Source organism: Scleropages formosus, chromosome 22 (genome assembly GCF_900964775.1).
Source record: "Scleropages formosus chromosome 22, fSclFor1.1, whole genome shotgun sequence".
NCBI lineage: Eukaryota > Metazoa > Chordata > Actinopteri > Osteoglossiformes > Osteoglossidae > Scleropages > Scleropages formosus.
In genome coordinates this window covers 16,007,645-16,031,087 of record NC_041827.1, presented here as the reverse complement: position 1 = coordinate 16,031,087, position 23,443 = coordinate 16,007,645, and the positions used below count along the sequence as shown (strand labels likewise).

Here is a 23,443-nt window from a genome sequence, read left to right as displayed (position 1 = left end):
AGGAAAAGCAGGTGGGCTTTTATTTTTGTTTGAGAAACAACGACTCGCAATATTGGTCCCAATAATGACAAAGTAGCACAAAATAAGATCTTTAAAAAAGTCGTACAGTGACTGGGAAAAGTTATTTAAAACAAAACTCACACACAGATTTTGCTGCTTCATTTGGTTCACTATTTCATTATTGCTGCCTGCGGTGGAGTTAAAGAGACAAGAAAAACTGGGGTATTTCACTTTTTTTGTTTGGCAGTTACCAGCTGAGTTGGTGTGTGTGTTTTCTAACTGTATGTTGCATAAGCGTTACATATTTACTAATACTGCTGCTTACTTACTCGTGATTCATCTTAAACATTTTCAGCAAGACTGACGCATACAGAACTGATTGCAACCTTCCCAGAATGACTGATAATTAATATTAATAAAGAGGAATTTTTATACTTTGTGGCCATAGGGAGGTGCTGAAATCAAATTAATCTTGAATTTTCCCTGGGAGAAATATTTTTTATTAATGCCATGCAACTAAATTTCCATGAACAGTTTAAGTACAACTGTGTAACCTTACTAAAAATGCATACTACACAGCACAGACATTACAATAAAAATAGTAAATAGCACGTAAATCATAGAAAAACAGCAAAAAATATAAAATCAAATGTTTGCTCATTATAAACAGCAACTTAACAGAAAATAAAAAAGATCACTATTGTTTTATATAGACAGCAAAAGGCTGAGATTGAAAAATTCTTAAATATCAACACTTATTTTTTAATGTAAGATTAGAACTTACCAAATCAACAGCCAATATGCATCACAAACTTCACTTTTTATATACACACACACACATTGTCTGAACCCCTTGTCCCATATGGGGTTGCAGGGAGCCAGAGCCTAACCCAGCAACACAGGACGTAAGGCTGGAGGGGGAGGGGACACACCGAGGATGTGATGTCAGTCCGTCACAAGGCACCCCAAGCAGGGCTCAAACCCAGGACCCACCAGAGAGCAGGACCTGGTCCCACCCACTGTGCCACTGCACCACTGGACCCCCTTGCTTTTTATTTACATGTATTTAAAAATGTTGCAGTCACTGGAGTGTCTGTATATAATGCTTCTTGTGTTCTTAATAACAAATCTTACATATAAAACTCTAATATTGCAGTATTTCATTTTGTACATTGAGTAAAATGATTAATAATAATGCCATATTGTGACGTGTGTAAATTTTAAATCATAACATAATCAGAGAATGTGTTAAAATGTGAGACTCTTTGTACTAAAACTATTACTCAGTGCTTGATGTGTCATACCGAAATACTTTTGTCAGACAAGAAAAAACTTCAAAAACAAAGTGCATCTGTGCATGTACACTGACATAGAACTTAGCAAATGTCAGGGTTCCTTAAATCCAAATGTTATTTATTTTTACTGCTTGCAGGTGGTAATGTGTTTATCTATGAATACCAAGTGTGCAGTGAGGTTTAAGACAGGATTTTGTATTTTTTTTTATTTAAAGTGTTTACAAAAGAGTTTTTTTAATCATCTTGCTAGGGTGATTGGTTTACTGGTGATTACAATATCATGAAATTTTCAAATTTAATTTAATTTAATGAATTACAAATTATGTCAATAACAGATCCGACCATCGTAACACAGTTTATATGTAACCTATGTACTATTCAGCTATGCTGCAATTATACCTCCTAAATATCAGCAAAGTGCGTTATTTCAAATATGTCATATTCCTTGTGTCATAAACCAAATGCTTTTCTTTCAGTAAAATGTTGGTAAGCTACATTCTTCCATGTTCAAGCTGGAAAAGACATGAATGGCTTTAAACACACAGCAGGATTTACAGAAATTAGACAAGACAAAAGGGGAAGAGTGCTGGTTACATCTGTGCTGCTGCTGCCAGAAAATTATATAATAAGAGTATGAAAAGGCTCATTTGGATGTGCATCACACTTTCTTATTATCATCTTCTTCAATATTTTGGGGTATCAGGGGCATAGGCAGCAGGAGCCTGTTGGTGACACACATTGCTTTGGGCCGCAGAGCTGAGCTTAAATCCTCAGCAGCCACGGCAGATTTGACTATGGGAAAACAGAGATCATCGGAACACCGGGACAAAGGGGATGTCCCGTTCCACGGAATCAAGAGGAAAAACCGCCAAGTCGAACCTCTTAGAAACCGCATGCCAATAGTTTAAAGATGTTCTCCTGTCGTTAAATGCGAAATCTCCTATGCGGTTCCTGCCTGTCTGTGTGTTTTCCAAAGCCATCAATGCAGTCACGTTACAACCTTCAGATGTGATGCCATTGATCATAACAATAAATAGCCGCAACTTGATGATGACAATTTAACTGATAATTATCCCGTCGTTATCGTTTTGGTGCAACTGGGACAATTCTAACATCAAGAAGATGGTATTCCTGTACTGATAAAAGCCACATGCGTTCAAGGCCGTTTGCGGTCCTGGTTGGTCTGCGTTTAGGTCGCTCCTGGCAGCTCCGCAAGTGTTGCGTTCTTATGCAACTTCTGCTCTTTCCGTCTCCTCTTTCCCTTGCCCTTCCGTTCGTTCACTCTTCTCTCTGTTGAGGGAAGAACATGTTGTTGCCTGTAACCCCATTTCCGAAGGCAATTTCATACTTTGTTCTTTCTTGAATGGTCTGATCTTTAAAACCAACTCAAGATGTGTCCGTGTAATTGTCCGTCCTCTCGCATTACTTGAGCAGAAAGACTAAATGTGAATGAAAGATGTGTGCTGATGTGACATGTTTCACGGAACTCAGAATGACAGTTTATTCATGTTTGTTGAGCACTTAACAGCACTGTGAATAGAAGACAACCTTAGGGTCCAATGAGTCCTGCTTTGTTGAGCTTTGTGTAGTCAAACGTGACCCTGAGCAACTGCCATGTTAGTGGCTCCATATCTCTCTTCCCATGTCCCATCCCTCCTTTCTTCCATGTGTTCCCCAAAGGGTTCACCACAAAACTCATTCCAGGCTGCTCGTGCCATACCTTCCGAGAATATGAACCACTCTCATTATGTCAAAAAATACCAACCATCTGACTAATAACATCTCATGTCTGAAGTTTCTCAGCATTCCCATTCTTCTAAATTGTCATGGAAGAACAGGAATGATTGTTTAGACTTTAAGCATTATTTGTGCCATTGCATGGCTAACACGTTTATCCAACACAAATAACAATTCTGTATTGTTACAATGGGGATATTTCACTGCAGAAACTCAAATTAAACACCACAAAACAGAACCTCCTAGGACTTAAACTTAAAACGTTCAGTTTACACATCCATGCAATTAACCGCTATGTGACTACGTTGTGTTATTTCATCCACAAAACTTTGTTTCAATGCAGTCTTAATAAAATGCAAAGCCTGCACACCGAGTATCTGAATTGATCAGATACTGTGGAAGGGAAATGAAATCAGGGCTGCAAAGTGACTCGGTGCTGTTTGAGATCTCATGAATGACTGTTTTCGTTCTCAGAACTTTGTTTACAAAAACAAAAGCTAAATGTTTTCCTTTTTGTTAAGACTTAATGAGGCCATTATGAAAATGGAGGGAAAGCACACGATAGCGGTGGGGGCTTGTGGGACTGCTGTTCACCAGGCTGCTGGCGGCGAGCCTCTCGTGCCGTTTCCACGCTCTGATGAAAGGGCGTCACACGTGTTCTTCCAAGAGCATCCCTGGGACATCTGATTGTGTTTAGTTCTCGATTTATGACTCGGATGCTTTGCCCTTTCCTCGCACTCTTTCACTCAAGTCGCAGAACGAATGAACGTTACAATACCAGAACAGCTATCCTCAACTTTTGCACCACAAAAGTAGGATACTCAAATTTCAATTTAACCGCATCCTCTCCTAGTGAAAATGTATAACGATTATCGTTTTTTTTTATCATTTTTTGTGCATTTTATATATATGAATATTGTATTATTTGGTTTTTCAGCATACGCTTTCCATTCAAACTCACAATAAATGTGTAGGTGTATTTTACTACCAGTCAGTTGCCTGTCATTTTAGATGTGAACATCCAGATATAAAAGAGATCCCATTTGCCGCGTCAGGATTATCTGAAGTTTCTGTGTTCGAGCCACTCAGCGTTAACTGTCAGCTTAAGGCCTCTCTGGAAATCCTTTTCAGAGGTTGTGCAGAGTCCCAATGTGTTTCAGCTGGTCATTCTGGCTGATATCTTGCTGTTTTTGATCCAAACATGGGATTACTAAAGAGACCAGCAATACCTGCCAGTCTATTCCCTAAGGACATTCGCTGTTGGAAAAATCCATAAAGCTATTGTCTTTCATTTTTGGGGAGAGAAAGCCTCATGTCAGTGCTGTGCAAGGCGGTGCTGCTGTAAAGAAAACCCAGCAGGCTACGTGTGCAAGCAGCACTGAAGTCACTCTTACTAGATCTGTGTACACAACACGACTCTCCAGGCTTTGTAAACAAGGAAAGGTACAATTCTTGACTCAGAATGGGAGTGGCCATAGAGCAAAGAGGCATTCTAAAAAAAAAAAAACAGGTGGGAAGGATTTCATTTTTCTTATATGTCTTTTCCATTCTATATGCACGTCTTTGATACCCAAAGATTTTACGTGGTTAGACTTCAAAATCTGAATGTGTGTCAGGTTAGACATACCACTTATTTTTAGTTCACAGCATTCTGAAGGTTTTAGGCAATATGGAAAAGTCAGGATAAAAAAGATATGAGGAGATTTAAAAAATGCATATATGCCATTTTAAGAAATATGAATTGAGCAAGATCCATGTTCTCATAGTTCACTGACAGTTGTTAAAACAAAAGAAACATGACTGCTCAACCACAGTTATCCTCAGTTATAGAATATGTTCATCCCCCGGAGAGCACAAATTCAACACCCAATACGTTTCTGATCCAAACTTATGACACAATCGACAAGAAAGAGGATTCGCCTGACTTTCTTTTTGATATTTTCTGTTCTTGGCAGACATAAATATTCCTAATTTTTTAATCATCCCTGCTTTCTTGAACGCTACGGAATCTAATAACAGTAGAGTTATTCCAGTAGTTTCTGTTTCAGAGTCTGCTGTCAAACTAAGGAAAATGCCAGTCTAAACATATCTGCATGCGTTTCTGTAAAACGCATTTCTCAAGTTTCCCGGGATCAATTTCCACAGTTTTTAGAGTACAGCAATCTTAGCAACATTGCGTGAAAGTCTAGTATCACACGGTTCATTGCAATGACTCACAGAATCCATTTCCCACTATTTAATTTTGAAAAACAAATGTGAGAAGTATGCAGATATGAGGAGGGCTTCCATTCAAGCCACTTAAAGTAGCTATTGCTCTTTGATGCTTGAACATGTGACGGATGAAACAATGCCTCTCAATCTCTCCATGTGGTCCCACATGTGGCACTAGCTGGATCCGCTACACATGTACGTTCACAATAATAACACCACATAGAGAACTGCATAAAGTCATTTCTCTCAACAACAACCCATTCCCATCTCCTTTTCCGAAGACAAAGAAAGGAGACACGGCGTGTGCCGTTTTCGTCGCGATCGAAAGAGAGCGAAAAAAGCTCTTTGTCCCCTTTGCTACCGGAGGACACGTTTCTGAGCACGGCTGTCGTTTGAGAGCGGAAGAAAGATGGCTTTGATCACGTTTGATGGATGACTTAATAAGGCGCTGACATGCAAGCCCACAAATGACACCATATATCATCAAATAAGTACACAGTTTGCTAAAAGCAGCAATAAAATCAAGCAAACAGCCCTAAGCTGTGAGCCTGTCTTAGTTTATATGCAGTTAGCGCTACAGAGGCTAGCCAGCTAGCACCAGGCTAGCAGCCGATATCTTCACCGTTCCTCACTGGATGACTTATGGAGGCTTTTCTCCAGAAAAGCGGTAACTTTGAGTCTGCAGTTCCGATCCCTACTTTAATATTATTGTTCTCATTCATTCATTCATTCATTCATTCATTCATTCATTACTGTTTACGCTGTGAAACAGTGAGTAGTTTTGGTGCGCCGGAGCTACCAACTATGTCTTCCCGTGTGGTTAAATCCAACTCACTCTGTGCAGAGTTTGCATGTTCTTCACATGTCTATGTTAAGACAAGTGGTTTATGTTATTAATGAATGAAGTAGTTTAAAAATATTATTGCATACTGCAGTGGAAAAATGTATTGCGTGTAAAGTGAGTCATAACTGAAAAATTTTTGTCTGTAGCATAGAGGCAGAGAGTACAATGGAGTTCTAGAGACAAACCAAGTTGGAAATATCCTCGTATTGCTGCTACCCAGTAATAGAGAAACCTCTTCCTGCAATACAGCACACTGCAGCATGTTTCCTAAATTAAAACCACGTGCACCGTGTTTTGACAGAAACAGCATTCATTCCTCGCTGTTTTGTCTTGCAGAAATATTTCAGATACATTTCCTGGTTGAGACGTGACGGAACGGCCTACGTGTGACAGTCCATCCTTATAACGATACCCAAAACAAGCAGGTCACGGCTTACGTGCAGGGCATCTCTTTTTCATCCGACACTTCCTGTCTTCACTAATAGCGGGACAGTGAGATGAGGACGCCCTCGTCCGGCTCTGTCTCCCCCACCTGAAGCCACAAGTTAGTCCCTTGTGTTCACAGGAGGTCCACTCACCCCAGGGGCCCGGATGACAGCCCTCTGAAAGAGAGCACCGATACAGTTATCCTTGCTCTTGCTTCACTAAAGACAGTTCTAATGATTACGTATTCTATTTTGTTTTTTACTTTTAAGTGTAAAAGGTCTTTGAATTTTGAAAGACCAAACGTTTGCGTTGGCACTGCGGGCTGTGAACATCCTAAATTAGAAAACAGTAATTTGTACCCTACTGACTTTGGTGACCACAGACTCACTTACTGTACGTTGCCCCTGAGGAAAGAATACAACATAAAGTAAGCATAAGCACAAGCTGCAAATAATAGATAAATGTAAATAAAGTGGCAGTGAGTCAGTGCCAGTACAGTGGTTGCAAATGATATTTACGGCAAAAAAGGACAAAACTATTCACTCACAGCCCCAAGTTACTTAAAGTTGGCATCTTTATTCAAATGCGTACAAAGAAATCATGCCACATTCTTCTCAGTTCCACATATATATTTGTTCTCTCCATTAATCCATTTAATTGCCATGACAACCAAACACAAATGGTTGCATAGTGACAGTGAAATTCAGAGAGAAATTTATTAATAAATGCAATGTTCTGCATGAAAGATTCAGTTTACTAAATTTTAGGTAAAGTTCACACCTCAAACACCTCAAAACCTGGCTGGTAAATTCTCCAGTTGTTTTCCCTTTTCCAAAAAAGAAAAAAGAATAGAAAAGTATGTGAAATATTGTCATAAGAATTTACAATCTCAGTTCGAAACATGTGTTTATTGCTAATTCTGTTTAAGCACCATAAAAACATAAATTTAAAATCAGGACAACTCCAGTCTGCCAAAGGGGTTCCAAAAATTTACTCCAGACAATGATTTATATAGATGATTTAAACAACTGCATTTATTTGTTACAGCACATTTTACAAGTAGATTGTCACAAACCTCTGGAAAAAGGGAATCATTTCCAGAGAGCATTTTAAAGAGTACAGAAACAGAAGAATTATACAAAGAAGAAAAAAAGCCGGATTCAAGGTTCTCTCCGTATGCTTGGGACCTTCTTTACCATTAAATCATGTAAAAAATGAACCATACATACAGGATTGCCTTTTCCATCTTCCTACTGTTTGAGTGAATGATACCTCCGGCTTCATGGTAGAACTACTAATTAGCAAACAAAAAAAAAAAACTCTGACGTTCATAAATTTTAAAAGTCTGAAGTGTACAGTTTATGCACATTTGACCCTGAAAATGAGCACCCCAAAAGAAAATCATCCCTTGTATTCCAGCTTGCCATATTAAGTCCTGGGAGGAAAAACGCCGCCCAGCTTCCATTGTCTTACCCCTTCCTGAATATTTGGCGTTATTATATTTATTTCATATATTTTGCATGGAGCCTTACTTTACCAAGCACACGAACGCACACCATTCAAACAGCTGAAGTGCATTCTGCACGCAGCTGCGAGAAGTTTCCCTTACAGCTGCAGCACATTTAGTGCACAGCATGCTCTTCCCTGAAGTTGGTGGTTTTCCCTCTTTTACCATTCCCTGATGCTTGTTTGTTTAACCTTCCAAGTTTAGTGAAAACCACTACCTTATGCCTTAAGGCACTGTTCTACGCTGTGAAAGTGAGCTATGAAAGTGTGTCCATATTCTTCAGAATTATTCCGTCTTCTCTCATGCTATAGGGTCACCGAAGAGTCACCAGAGTAGAGCTACCAACACCTAATGCTGACTTTCCAGCATAACTGTTGTGCGCAACAGAAATAGTTTCAGTAATAAAATTATCTGTCATCAAGTTATAAATCATGCTCACGATCAAAGATCAGAAGTGTTGTGTGATACGTGGATTAATATTCCACCAACTAGTCATATATGCAGAGATTCATACGTCTCTCCCGGTATTTTATTCTGTCCTGTGTGTATATATTACACTGACAATGTTCGTTCCACATTTAAAAATGTTATTATGTGCATGGATACCAACCTTAACAGGGTACAAATACAATCTAAATGACACAAGAAAAAAAGCTGTGGGCAGGCCAGTGTGATTGCACACCCCGTCTTTCAGACTGTCTTGAATTAAACTTACCACTTCAAAACCACCCGTGGCAATTACTCTACCTAAACTCATTCACTCTATTACTCGGTCACGTCTGTTAGGCAGAAATACAGAAATCGGATGCAAATACGTACTGGAGTCCTTCGGCCTCTCTTGTGGTATGCTGGTAAATTACTCTGTGTCTTAGTTCTTAGGACTGGGACCTGGATTCAAGTCCCCAGAATACCTCACAAACCACTCCCCACGACACCTACGGGTGCCAGAATAGCTTGAGGAAGTGGAAGCATTTTGCACCACCCATAAAGCCTGTGGCCCACAGTGTAAGAACAGATGGGCGGGTACGCACATGCATGTCAGAGGAGGTGTTCACTGTGTTCACCTCAGCCAAGTTGGTGCACATGTCATGCTTTCAGTTGGGAAATGAGTAATTTGCTGCCATTGTTTTTAACGGGCCACCACGGAATTATATACACATTTACATTTATTTATTGATTTAGCAGATGCTTTTGTCCAAAGCAACATCCTATGTAGTGTTACCAGCCCACACACCTTATTCACTGCGGTGACTTACACTGCTAGATACACTACTTACACTGGGTCACTCATCCATACATCAGTGGAACACACACACTCCCTCTCTGTCACTCACACACTGTGGGGGAACCTGAACAGCATGTCTTTGGACTATGGGGGGAAACCAGAGCCCCTGGAGGAAACCCACACAGACAGAGGGAGAACATGCAAACTCCACACAGACTGAGCAGGGATCAAACCCACATCCTCTCACACCATCCAGGCAGTCTGAGACAGCAGTGCTACTCGCTGTGTCACCATGCTGCCCCACTCAGTAGATTCAGGGTAAAATGAAAAAAGTTCTTGTACGCAGAATTTCTTTTGAAATTTTCCATAAAAGCTCAAAGACCAGCAAGAGAATCTTGCGATACAAAAATACGGTGAAGGGCAAAGTGCTAAGATGACGCTGTTCTGTGGCATTGAAACAAATCCGAAAGCAAGATGAGAAGCTGTTCAATGAAATTTCACACTGCTAAAGGTAAACATCTGCAGGCTGGGAATAATAAGAACAGGAAAATTTATTTTCTCAGGAACACTAAATCAAAAAGAGTGCAGTATAAAAAAGCGAGTGTAATAGTCGTCTCAGCTTAGCCATAAATACACTGTGGATGCAAAAAATGCGATTGTCTGGATAAGGTATAAGCAGAAAACTCACCAATGCAATCAGTTAAATGTGGAAATGTGCCATCAGGACAGCTGCGCAGGCACTTCCCTTTAAACAGCTGGAAGCTCCGCTTACATTTCGTGCAGAAGTCTTTGCTGAAGCATCTCTCACAATTGGCAGCTTTGCATTCTGAAACGTATAGATCAGCTCTATTAATAGTAACATTGTTTTAGATGGCATCTTTTCTTTCTGAGACATATAAGAAAGGGGGTGTGGTGGTGCAGTGGGTTTGGCCTGTGGCTGTGTTCTGGTGGGTCTGGGGTTCAAGTCCCATTTGGGATGTCTTGTGACACACTGGGTGTATCCCCCCTGCCCTGTGCTGCCACGTTAGGCTCCGGCTTGCTGCAACCCCCACTTGGGACCAGCAGCTTCAGTCAAGGTGTGATATGTAACAATGAAAGAAAAATGTAATAATCTTTTATGTGTAAATGTAAAACAAAAGGTTGCTATGAATTCTTCAAATCTAAGAAATTTCACAATTGATGATGCTTTTATATGTAATTTATAAGAAAATATATAAAAAGCTAGGTATTTCACCAGAGTATTTCAGAGAAAGTACCTTGTTAAAGGGTTGCAGTAGAGCAGGTATGCAGATAGGTTTTGAACAGGCAGCTTTCAGATTAATTCAGAGTTCTTAATTTAAGCAATGTGACAGCTTGTAATGCCGGATAAATATTTTTTTCCCCTTTTCACATGGCAGAGGTATAGAATAAAAATCTTAAAAGCGCAGTACAGCAGACTCACTCATACAGCGGTTCATGTCCTGGCCACGTACACCATAGTAGCCCGCAGGGCAAGAATGTAAGCAGGACCCGTGGTGCCACATGCCCTCTCTGCGGAGGAACAGGAACAGCTTCCCGGGGCAGCTCAGGCAACCATTGTCGCGGGAACACTCCAGACAGGACCTGCAGTCTTCAGACACGTCCTTGTTGGCTGCACAAACACATGTCCACAGCTTACCTTTTTCACAGTAAAATAATAGTCTTCTTTCCACTATTCAGTTATTTTTAACTTAACAAAATGTTTCTTTCCTTACCCCGGTTTTTTCTTCTTTTAACCCCGATTTTATTGCTTTGCTATCAATAATGCATTTAAACTTCCAATTTAGTGAAGTGCTGTAGTGATAGTCAACATAGCGCTGGTTCCTCGAATATCCTGGGCTGTGGCTTTGGATGTGGGTTTGAATCCAGATTGGTCTGGGAAGAGATTGCATGTTCTCCTCCTGTTCATGTGGGATTCCTCTGGTACTCTGGTTTCCTCTCACAATCCAAAGATATGTTATATAAAATAATGTGTACATGTGCATGTGTGTTACATTGCTTTGCCATATAAAGTGGGAATGACTGTAGAGTGTTTAGTGTAGGTGGGGTGCAGTGGCACAGCAAGTTTGGCCTGTATCTGCTCTCTGGTGGGTCTGGGGTTTGAATCCCATGTGAGGTGCGGTGCCTTGTGATGGACTGGCATCCTGTCCTGGGTGTGTCCCCTCCCTCTCCAGCCTTACGCCCTGTGTTGCTGGGTTAGGCTCCGGCTCGATGCGACCCTGCTTGGGATAAGTGGTTTCAGTCAGTCAGTGTGTGTGTGTGTGTGTGTGTGTGTGTTTGTTTATTTGTTTGTTTAGTGCAATGTATCTGGCACTGGAAGTGAGCCTGGACAAAGATGTTAGCTAAATACCGGTCAATAATTGTGGTGTTTTACGTTGCGTTGGAGAAAAGCATCTGCTAAATGATAAAAGTAAATAAAAATGCAGCCACAGCGCAGAGCCAGTGAACTAACTGCCTTCATGCCCGTATCAGGGCAACACACACAAACTGCGCCCAACTCTTTCCACAGAAACATGTTCTACTTCCTCGTGACATTGAGCATAAACATCAAAAAAGGGCTGAACACCTTGCATGTGAATAACTCTTAACAGTGATCGTTTTTAAATGCAGACCACATTTAAACCTTTCGCTCTTGTAAGGAGAAACAGCAGTGGCCAATAAGAGCTCCAACCCTAAAAACAACAGAGCTGCACTCCCAAAGCCTGCTGTGTGGTATACAGGGTCTCTGGGAAAATTCTCGTCTCCTGCATGATATTCTGCTGTGTGGGAGAAAAGAGCCTTTGGCTGAATTAATTCAATTCAAAGTTTGTTCTCGTAATAAGGGTCCGCATTTCGATGATTGCACCGCCCCAGTTTAAAGTAGTTGTCCTTTGGTTCCTAAAGTAACCTCTAATCTTTTCATTATTCCTAGTGATAGAATTTGGACATTTTTGCAGTATTTATAGCTATTATTATGTTTCAGAAAAAGAGACATATTACACCATGTTCCCCACCACTCATCTGGGTCAGTCTATCTTCCCAGCAGGCAAATGGATTCGTTTCTTTACAAATGCTGATATTTGCTCCGACTTCATGTTACATATTTTTGTCACGGGTAGAATAAGTACCTGTCTGAAAATTCAACTTATTCGACTGTATTTGAACAGTATACACTAATTCCACTTTTTATTTCCACACTTTTACTTTACGGTTTGTGTACCTTTTAAAAAAAAAATTGTAGGAAGGTGATCAGGATTCGTCTATCCTGAGTTTTATGCACCTACTCGTGCGATGAAGATCGGTGCATCAAGTGGAAAGAAAAAACTAGGTTTACTTAAGAATCACACGTCTGCAATTATGTCTCTCTTTCTCCTAATGTAATGCACAAATTGTATTTTCTCTGAGCTGTACGTCACTTTGGAGAAATGCGTCTGCTAAATGAATAAATGTAAATGTAAATAAATATACTTAGCACAGCACAACACCACCATGTTGTAGGTGAACTGCAGAGCCATAAATTGTGACACTATATGTATGGCACTTGCTTGTGGAAGCAGATCTGAAAATTGAAACACTACTTTACGGGACTTTGTGCCATCTCCAGCTTCTTCCACAAGACCCCAGTGGTGAACGCATGTAAATATCGTGTTGTTCTCATACCTTTGTTCAGGAAATGTGGTTGGATACCCAAGTTACAGATCTACACAGTGAAATCAGCCAAGTTAATTCAACTGTGATGGAGTTAATTTTAGGATGCACAGAACTCTGAGGCAGTTCATCCAAGCGAAAGTGCAGAGGAGCAACAGAAGAAGTAAACACTGCAGTAATACACCAGTCGACACTGCAAAATTTTTGCCCTATACTGTGGATATTACCCAGCTAGCAATGGAGAAAATTCAACACACAACTGAATTGTGACAAGTTAGCAAATGAGCAACCCTGAAAAAATTTACTAGAGGAATATCCTAACTCCAAACATATATATATATAAACAGAAAGTCACTATAAATATACTCTATATATAATATATATTGTGACTTTCTGCACAGCTTCTATTGTCGAAAATTCTTTTTACCTGTTGCATGAATTTAGCCTTAATTTTCCTTCTGTCTCAGAAGAAATGTTGAACATGAGACCTGATACAGGTTTCTACACTCATATAAAAAAAGTGCTGCGTTTAGAACTGCATACACGTCCAGTATATGACTGACATGCAATTTGAAGAGGACATCAGACACATCTTCGTGCACTGAATCTGTCCAACTCAGACACTGATAACGCAATTTGCAATCTCTCCAGCCCAGATACTGACAAAGTGTTTGGCAGCCCATCATATGCCAAAATGTGAAAAAGAGAAATCAGAAAGATGGCAACAGTGTTGTAAGGTTGTATAAAAAGACACCTGATGGCATCAGTACAGACAGAAAGAGCAACATAAGTGTTGCGCTTAATAAACACACTTTGCACTTAACCCACACACAAACACACACATGATGATCATCACTTATAAGCTCACCAGGTCCTCTTCTTGCGGGGTTTAACATCACTGCGCAGCTCAGCAGAGGAAGTATGGACAGAAGTCGCAAATGCATCTGTGCGAAGTAGGACAGCTTTCAGGACATCTGAGGAGATCCGTGGACAGGAATGGACAGGAGTGGTCAGGAGTGGACAGGAGAGGTCAGGAGAGGACAGCAGAGGACAGCAGAGGACGAAAAGGCTGCAGAACGCGTCTGAGACCTCCGGCTCCTGTAGCCTCCTTAGTGTGTTCACTCCAGGGTGAAACCGCCAGAGCAGAGATTTACAGGCAGAGCTGAGCTTTGACTTCACATCACCCACAGGGTTAACCCTTCAGTGTCGGGGCCGGAGCCAGCGCACAGCTCACAGCGCAGCCTCCCGCCGCATCCCCAGCGCGCGCCACGGACCACGTGTCGTCACGGGGCGCGAGTGTCCGCGGCTGTCCGAGGAAAGGACGCGTCTGCCCGTTGCCCTGTGCTCTTTTCTGTGCGCAGAGCGGACGTGAGTGAGCACAGCGAACACACTGACTGACTGACTGACTGACTGACACATGATGATCATCGGCGCCGGCTCTCGACCGCCTTCTCGCTGTTCTGTGTGTGTGTGTGTGTGCGGCAATTTTGTTCTCTCTAACTATAAGAAAACAAATATTGTGCTTTAAAATAAAGTAGGAAGCTAGCATTCGGTGTGAACGATAATTTAAAATATGTTTATGTTGTTACTTCCGTAAACTATAATGTAGGTTGGTTGGAAAGAAATGACGCGAACCTGTTGAAAGTTCTGATGAAGTTGGAATTCATGTGACATCCACTAAGGTTCGGAATTGATTAATAAAGGACGGTTTTTCCCACAGTTATTTCTTTTTTATTTTCCCTTGATTTTTCTTCTGTTACCATAAGACAATGAAGCAAATCTGAAATTACTGAAAGCATGAAGACCCTAAATGAAATAGATAGATAGATAGATAGATAGATAGATAGATTATAGAGAAAAGCCATCTTGTGTGCTTTTATTTGATTTACATGCTGCTATTTATACAAAAAAAATCCAGGTAAAATATAAGAAAAACGTTTTTAAAAACAGAACCCTTTGACTTCAAAGAAATCCTGGTCGTGCAAGCAAAAGACACGCATTTGCTGTTTTCTGCCCGTAGTTATCTTAAACAGTCAGTGTCGGTATTAATTTTACATACATTTTTACATGTCGCTGAATTTGAAATGTGTCTGTAAATGAGATGCAGTGTTAATGTAAAGTAGAAAGGCTCTTAATATAAACGAGGGTTTGTTCAAGTGTATCATTCCCGTGGTATTTCGCGAAAAGTCAGGCTGAGTAGTAAAAATGGATTTAATTGTGTTATATTTAAGTCATGTACAGAAAACAAATGCAGATTATTATAGCTGTGTATAGTGATTATTTCCGCGAGTTTTTGCCCCGCACTTCGGTGCTCTGATTTAGTGTGCGCGTTCCGCCGCCATACACACAGTAAATAATAGAGTATAAAAACTGGGCTGTTTTATTAATTCTCTCCGAGCACCGAGTCATCTTTCTCGTTATACAGGAAGATTCTCCTTAAAATGAAATTTTTTTGCAGGGTAGAATATAACTTGTGCATGTTATTTCATCATATTATTATTGCAAATATTAATATTTACACACAACTTTTTTTTATTGACAAATTGTGGTTTCCATAAATTATTTTTCACGCGCGATATGCTATTTCCAACAGTTCATTCTTCTGTTAAAATGGTAATGATGTGTGTAATTTGGATGAATGATTATTTAACTGTAAACCCCAAAAACTGCTGTCTGTTTTTAGTGTTTTTTTTTAACGGTTCCCTCAGGCTCATGTAGTACAAGAAAAGATGTGTTTTTGTCATGAAAAGATTTGCTTTTGTCGAGAATAACTGTAAATGCAAGTAAGATGGGAGGACACAAGTTTGCATGTGGTTGACAAAAGCGTAGTGAACGCAGTGACGACGTTTGTTCCTTTGATCCTCTCCGAAAGATTACACTTCAAACATTTCAGTCTCGTTTGTTCCCTGCGCAAAGAGAAACTCCCTTTACTGCCGTCATGACATACTTGTTCTGTAAGAAGTTCTGTAACAATGCTTCTCTGCTTTAGTGTCATTTCGGATCACACGCAAATAAGAATAATTATAATTATTATTACACTCTGCTACTGGAGCAGCTCAAGATTCGCACTGTCCAGTCTCGACCCTTGGCCTTGCCTTGTTCAGGAACTTACCTTCTCAGCGTCGAAACATCTGAAAACTGGGCTTCCCCAGGCTTCGGTGCCGACACTCATACTACTTCCCATCTACAGCTAAGGAAATCCATTTATAATTAGAATCAGAATCAGAATCAGAACGAGCTTTATTGCCAAGTATGTTCACACATACAAGGAATTTGTCTTGGTGACAGAAACTTCCACAGCACAGACAGAATGACAGATAAGAACATAGAATGTGTGAATGAAGGATTAAAAAATATATAAAAATATAAGGTATCCAATATACAAAAATAGTCACTAGACATTGTATGTATGTACAGGTATGTTCTATACAAATGCAAGAGAGTGTGAGTAAGAGATATGATGTGATAAATAGTTATAAATATAAATTTAAATAGCGTTGTGTATTGCACTGGTTTACTCTCGGGGGGATAATATAATATCAACATTTTATTTCTAATTATGGGCTTCTTTTTCTATGATGACACTCAGATGTACATACTGACTATTACCTAGATGTACATACTGTTTTCAATAAAAATGAATGAAAACCTCCTGTCTATAAATCTACTACAAACTGTATTTAATATGCCAGATGAGGTAGAAAAGATTTTATCCTTATCCTTATCAGCTGGAATTTAATAATGTGAATGATGTCTAGGACATGTTCCTTGTGGTTTGGATCTACAGTATTGCAAAACAGGTGATGTGTTACTGCTTGGCACACTTTAAAAATGCAGTATATACTTCTGTCAGCATCAGAGTAAACAATTGTAATGTTTTTCTCTCAGGGAGCTAAAATAACACCCATTCAACATCACAACAAGCTAAATTGTTCACAATTTCCCAGGTCTCTGAATGAGCGGCTGGTAAATTCTTTGGACATAATTTTAAAATCCTATTAGATCCTTGCATAAAATACTGAAAACTCCTTTGCAGTGATACCTGCGGGAATTATTATGTTGCATGCCAACCCTGTATCTGACACAACTGGCCGTTTATCCAGCAACAAGTACCGATGTGGTACTGTGAGACAAATTGTCCCCACCTCTGCAACTAGCAGGTCAGGAAATAGCAAATATGTCTTATGTCACATGTTTTCCCTGGCAAAGCCAGTTGGTGTGTTTGATCTCTTAGTTTCTATTTTTGCAATACAAAGCACTGCAGAAATAAAATCAGTTTTTTTTTTTTTGGTAAAAACAAACTTTTCCCCATATTCCTCTGAGGGGAACATCATGATTATTCATGTATCTTAGCCAGGTTGTAGCGTCCGGACGGGAGTCCGACACGGACGCGCGTTGCTATTACGTCCAAACACAGACGAAATATATAATGACTTCACGTGCAGTGTGAGGTTAGACGTGTACAGTGAGTATTGTAAGACACTCGGTGGAAGTGAAACAAGAAACACGAGACCAGGAAACACACACGGTGTTGGAACTACGGTGAACAGTGAAACGCTAATCTGTGAGTCTGACCGCAACCCTGAGACGTGACGAAATACCGGACAGGAACGATGGACCAGGACTGAAGAACAAGAGGCAGGAACTGACGGGACGGGCACTCGGGACTGGAACATGCACACCTAGGAAACAAACTGAGGGAACAAGAGACTACCAATCGCCAACGAAGCACAAGAGAACTGCTGATTAAGAATCCGCGACTAGTTCTGCTCCGCTGGCTCCTTTTATACCTCCATGTCCTACGAGACTGTGAGGTGATAGGTAAGCGTTAGCTAGCGGCACTGAGTGGCGCCGCCTCTGACCAGGAGGGGCAGTGACCCCGTGGGATGTGACACAGGTACTAATAGTATGTGCTGAGCTTAGCGATATAGAAGAGACACTGATCCTTTGGTCACAGCTTGTTATGTTTATGGTCTACTCCTTTAACCAATCTCAGCTAAAGTCATATGAAAACTTTTGGTTCTACAATCCATGCTTTACCTTTTTTATAAAATTCCTGTCATTATCCTGCATTGGGGTCAACCTTTGCATGGGTTCAGTGCAGTAAGAGCTTTTCAGGTATTCTGAGGTGAAAAAAATATTATCAGTACCACTCAGTGAAGTTATATACATATATATATATATATATACACTGTATATGTATAAGGCTTACCCAAACATTGAGGGAACACATCACCCTCTTGCAGCACCTATTCCTGGGTAACATTTACTGTCCTTCTTAATTGGATGGTCACTTGGGTGAATCATCAACAAACACAATGACATTCTGGTAAAAAAGTTTATAAATAACAGTAAGCACTGGCTCATTGGTTGAAACAGTTAACGAAAGAAAAAAGTCAGCAAAGATGTTTAAACTACACTGACAAGCACAAATCAGGTAAACAATAACCAAATAATGCTAAGATCCCTGTGACATTTTAATATCCCCAGTTGCTGCAAATTAATACTCTCTTCACTGGAAGAATACTGGATGTATGCAAGACATCTTTAGCCATGTAGTTATGTCCCCACACGCTGAATATCCACATCCATTAACTACTCTCCCCATTCTAAAAAGTGCCATAAAATGGGTATGTACAGCACATATTCCATTACACAATAATATTTTAACCTCTAGTATATATGACAACATACATATATAGATCTCGTCAATGCTCAAAAAATGCTGTGTTTGTTACATTTAACAATTTTTAATAACTATAATAATTGAAGGCCTATGCAGGTACTTCTGTAATATATACTTGTTCACATGGCAGTGTGAAACAAATTGACTTTACTCAAGAATCATATTTCTGCATCCATATCTCTCCTTCTGTTGGTGTAATATACTTTTTGTATTGCTCTCTGAGATGTTCATTGCTTTGGAGAAAAGCATCTGCTAAGTGTATAAATGCAAATGTAAAACATGCACCAGATATCAATAATCTCTCAGATTTATCCATGCAAACATGAAATAGGTCAGAAATAAAACAAGATAGAATACCATATCAAATTAAGGTAATACTTTGCTCTGTAAGCGAAGTTGCATCATGGTTACTTGGTTTGAGATGAGATAGTAAGATATTAAAAGTGCTGTGTTAATGTTTATTCTATGGTAGAAACTCCTTTCAAAAATGAAACTGAAGGATTATTACAAACAGAGGCTTTCATTTGTACACAGATGAAGCAGCAAAACCATCTGCAAATGGCTTATAATAGGTAAAGATACAAAGAGCCCTTACGTAGGTATGCTGTTTACAAGTTTAAGAGCAGCGAATAACTTGAATCACGCACATAGGATTTCAGACACAATGTAGAATGTAGAAATATGAAAAAAATATCTACAAAAGCTACGGTTTCAATTAAGCAGTTTCTATAACGCATGCTTTCCCAAAACAGTTCAATATTGTAAAGCCTGAACCTTGCAAACTGGAGGAAAGGTCACTGTCAGTCTGGCTTCCTCAACGTATAAAATGCCATCAGGTGCGGGGGGGGTAGGATTTACCACCTCCAAGCAGAATTTACCCTACTAGGGGCAACTCCGTCACAGAATACAGAACTGACAGTGAGAAGTAACGTGTAGCTATGACAAAGACGGAGGCGTCAGAGATTCCACAAGGTAACCTACCGCATGGTTTCTGATGTGGAAGTCAGTTATTCGATGAAGAGTTACAGCTCAGCCCTGGGAGAATTTTAGGGATTTGTGGCAGAACACAGAACGGGACTCCCTGTTAAATTATTTCCAGACCACCAATATTTTTCAGAGTTCAGCAAAGGATCAGCTCAAGTCACAACACATTATGGATACATAACCTTTACAAAATTTACTACATGAAGTTTGACAGTCATGCAGAAATATGCAATATTTGCATTTGTTCACATTGTGCTTCTATTAGTTTTCTTTGTTCTGGCTGAAAACTATTCTCAAGCTTTCTTAGTTTTTGTGCATGTTAACATCCTTTGTCTGTTGGAATTTTTTTGGAAGATCCATGTTAGACCAAGCTTTTAATTTTATGTTAGCCATCCCATTCAAATATTTATGGAACACCAGATTTAATCTTTCTTTGGGCCCTTGTTTCACACCACAGATGACACACTGCCCTTTTGCAGAAGGAATCCCCAAGGGCATGCCCATGGACCAGCCATCAATGAGGAAGAATGGAGAAGAAAAAGCGATTCACAAGGAACAAGAAGAAGAACTTTTAAAGGCTTGAAGATTTACATGGCGGCCAACAGCATTTTCAATGAGTAACACATGGTGCACCTGGGCTTTTGTTGTTCTGAGGCCTTCTAGGCCCTAGGTTTGGCCTGTCCTACTCATCACAACATGGGTTCTGCAGTCATTATATTTTAAAAGGAATGACGCATAGCCACTGCAATGCAGAAAAAAATATCTCATTCGCATGGATCTTTAATATCACATATCTGCAGCATCTTGCATACTTCTTGGACATATGTACATATCATCTCCTGAGTCAGGTTTTGTGTGCTTTATAACTACAAACCAAAAACCTGCAGTTCACATCTAATTTGTCCTCCAGACAATAGTACAGATTTTAATCAAGTGCTCTGTGAGATTTCAGCCAGGGGACTTGGCTGTCAGTGGCACATAGTAAGAAAGGTGATGACATTACACACGCCATCCCAGCTGCCTGCTAGAAGAAGGGGCAGCAGGTATCTTAATGGTTAGAGCTGCCATCTCTGAACTAAAATTTGTCATGTCTGAATCACACTTCTTGGTGTAATACCCTTGAGCGAGGTACTTACTCTAAATTGCCCCAGTAAAAATTACCTAGCTATCTAAATCACTATAAGTAGCTTAACCTTGTAAAGAAAATGCTGCTTTATGAGGTGAAAAGTGTCATTTAAAGCAGTACCATGATGCTGTGCTCCTGATTTGCCTTTGAATGCAATGAGTGGATCCAAGTTGTAACCGGAACAGGAATGTGTTCACCATGTCTTCACACCTATTCAGATTTCAAAGTATGCTCACATAACAAAGTACAAAGGAAATATAAGTGCAAACCCAACAACTCAGCATTTCTCAATCTGATAAAGACATAATACAGTCAAACAGTGATTAAGCAAATGTTTTACATGCAGTTCATTACTGATAATCACGCTCAATTACATACACAATTACATAATTAAATGCTCCTTAAAAATCTATACTTCCTGTATTTACTACACTATCTGTATTTACCAGTTAGATAAGAAATTACAATTATTTTATTTTTTCATATTTTATGCATGAAAATTTGCTCTAAACTGAAACCTTGCAGTTGTACATACTGTACAATCTATGTACTGAGTTTATCAGAATCCACTGGCATATTCAGCAGATGTTGAATGAAGGGATTACAGCTCCACTGAAACCACTGTGGGGGGGGGGAACAGTGGTGCAGCGGGTTTGGCTGAGTCCTGCTCTCTGGTGGATGTGGGGTTCGAGTCTAGCTTGGGGTGCCTTGCGATGGACTGGCATCCTGTCCTGGGTGTGTCTCCTCCCCCTCCAGCCTTGCACCCTGTGTTACTGGATTAGGCTCCGGTTTGCCATGACTTCCCCTTGGGATAAGTGGTTTCAGTGTGTGTGTGTGTGAAACTACTGAAGGGACCTCTCCCACAACAATTCAATTCTATCAGGTGTCTCTGATAGGTAAAATATGCTCCAATATGTTGTGCTCAGCTTCTGTCTGTTAATTTTCTAAAGACCATCTCCAGTCTGCATCCTACTGTTCTTACCTCTTCTGGATATTCCTTAGAAGGGATGGACGATGAGTCACAACCTGCTTTTACTTAGGAAAGTATGTCAAAATCAGCACTGGTAGCTAACTAGAAAACTCCTACCAGATGATGAAATTTCACTCGTGGCAAAGTCTGACTCGTCTGTCTTTCTGTTAATGCTAATTGGAGCTACAAATACAGTTCAAAGAGAAACCATTCCATCCCGTGACACAGTACGCAAGGAGTAATCAAAGGAGAGACAGGCCTTAAAATATAGGCTTTTCATTAATTTCTCTGTAAACATGCTTGTTATGCATCAGTCCCACAAAGCACTAAGTTGGTTGAGTTTTATGAGGTTAAGCACCTTAAGCAGTTTGGTTCAGTCATGGTGGGTATCAGTCGTCTTGGCATCAACACAAATCTAATTTGAATAAAGGAAAGCTGAAGCACAGGACAATAGAATCCATTCGCTAAATAATAGTCAGGCATTTCAGGTGAGACACATTAGTTAATTTAGTTTTGTAATGCCCTTTAAAGGTTTAACCAAAGTAAATCTGTGTACATAATAAGTAAGTACACAGATTGAGAGAGGAGCCCTCTATGTAGGCAGCAGCCGGGACCTCTGCCAGCCAGAGGCCTTACTGAGGGAACCCAGAATGGGCGCCTGTCCAGCCTCTTGAGTCTGGCTCTTCTCGACCTTCTTCTTGCTCCAGATCTTCTGCCCAGAGATCTTCAAAATGAGCCCAGTTTGGACCTTTGTTAACAGCTTCTCAGTTTTCTGAAAAAGAGCAACCATCTTCAATCTATGACTTCCAAACACGCTGATAAATACTATACTATTAATACACACACACACACATTTTCAGAACCGCTTGTCCCATACAGGGTCGCGGGGAACCAGAGCCTACCCAGTAACACAGGGCATAAGGCCAGAGGGGGAGGGGACACACCCAGGACAGGACACCAGTCCATCACAAGGCACCCCAAGCGGGACTCAAACCCCAGACCCACTGGAGAGCAGGACTGTGGTCCAACCCACTGCGCCACCGCACCCCCGTTACTATTAATACTATATTATGAAATTTCAACATACTATTACAATTCACCGTGTACAAAATGTCAGCATTCTAAATTAAGCTAAAGTTATTTTAAAGAGAAATCACCAAGTTCCATTTCTGGCAAAATATTATGATGACAGTTGTAAACTGTAAGTATGTAATGGCATTGGGTTGTTCAACATTCATTTGATCCCTTTCTCATAGCAGCTTGCAGAGTTACTTACATTTACCTTTGTTTACTTATTTACATATTTTATTACTGATTATTTACCCGTTTATACATATGGGTCATTTTCACCAAAGCCGCTTAGGGGAATTATTTTGTTTACTTCAACATGTAGTAGGATTCAAACCTGAGTCTTTTAAATACAAGGCAACATTTCTAAGCACCACACTACCCTTGGCCATCCTGTCAAATGTAAGGAGATTGTGTACATCTAGAGAATCATTAACATTTTCTGAAAGCATCATAGTTGCATTTCATGTTACTTTTGAATTTCTGACATGTATTAACTTTTGCTTCTTAAAATCATCCAGACTAAAAGCAATTGTGACATTTTTGCACAGCTGACACCTTCTGTGAATTTCATTCATCATTGCCAAATCAGTCTACAGTCAGTAAATAGCAGTGTGTGGAGACAATGTATGTTTATTTTTATATGATTTAGTTTTAATTTTAATGTAGTTCAAAGTTAATGAAAATATCAAAATAAAAATAAAACATTATTTTATGTA

The 23,443-nt window shown here is 40.0% G+C and overlaps 1 protein-coding gene across 1 annotated transcript; it reads right to left on the bottom strand.

Annotated features, from left to right (window-relative positions):
* Nucleotides 1-2,484: 2,484 nt before the first annotated feature.
* Nucleotides 2,485-13,863, bottom strand: rspo4 (R-spondin 4). Its single transcript, XM_018742250.1, has 5 exons — nt 13,759-13,863; nt 10,687-10,875; nt 9,934-10,071; nt 6,525-6,689; nt 2,485-2,585 (listed from the first exon to the last, which is right to left on the bottom strand). Exons 1-5 carry the CDS (start codon nt 13,832-13,834, stop codon nt 2,485-2,487), a joined length of 669 nt encoding a protein of 222 aa, XP_018597766.1. The 5' UTR covers nt 13,835-13,863.
* Between the last annotated feature and the right edge of the window lie 9,580 nt (nt 13,864-23,443).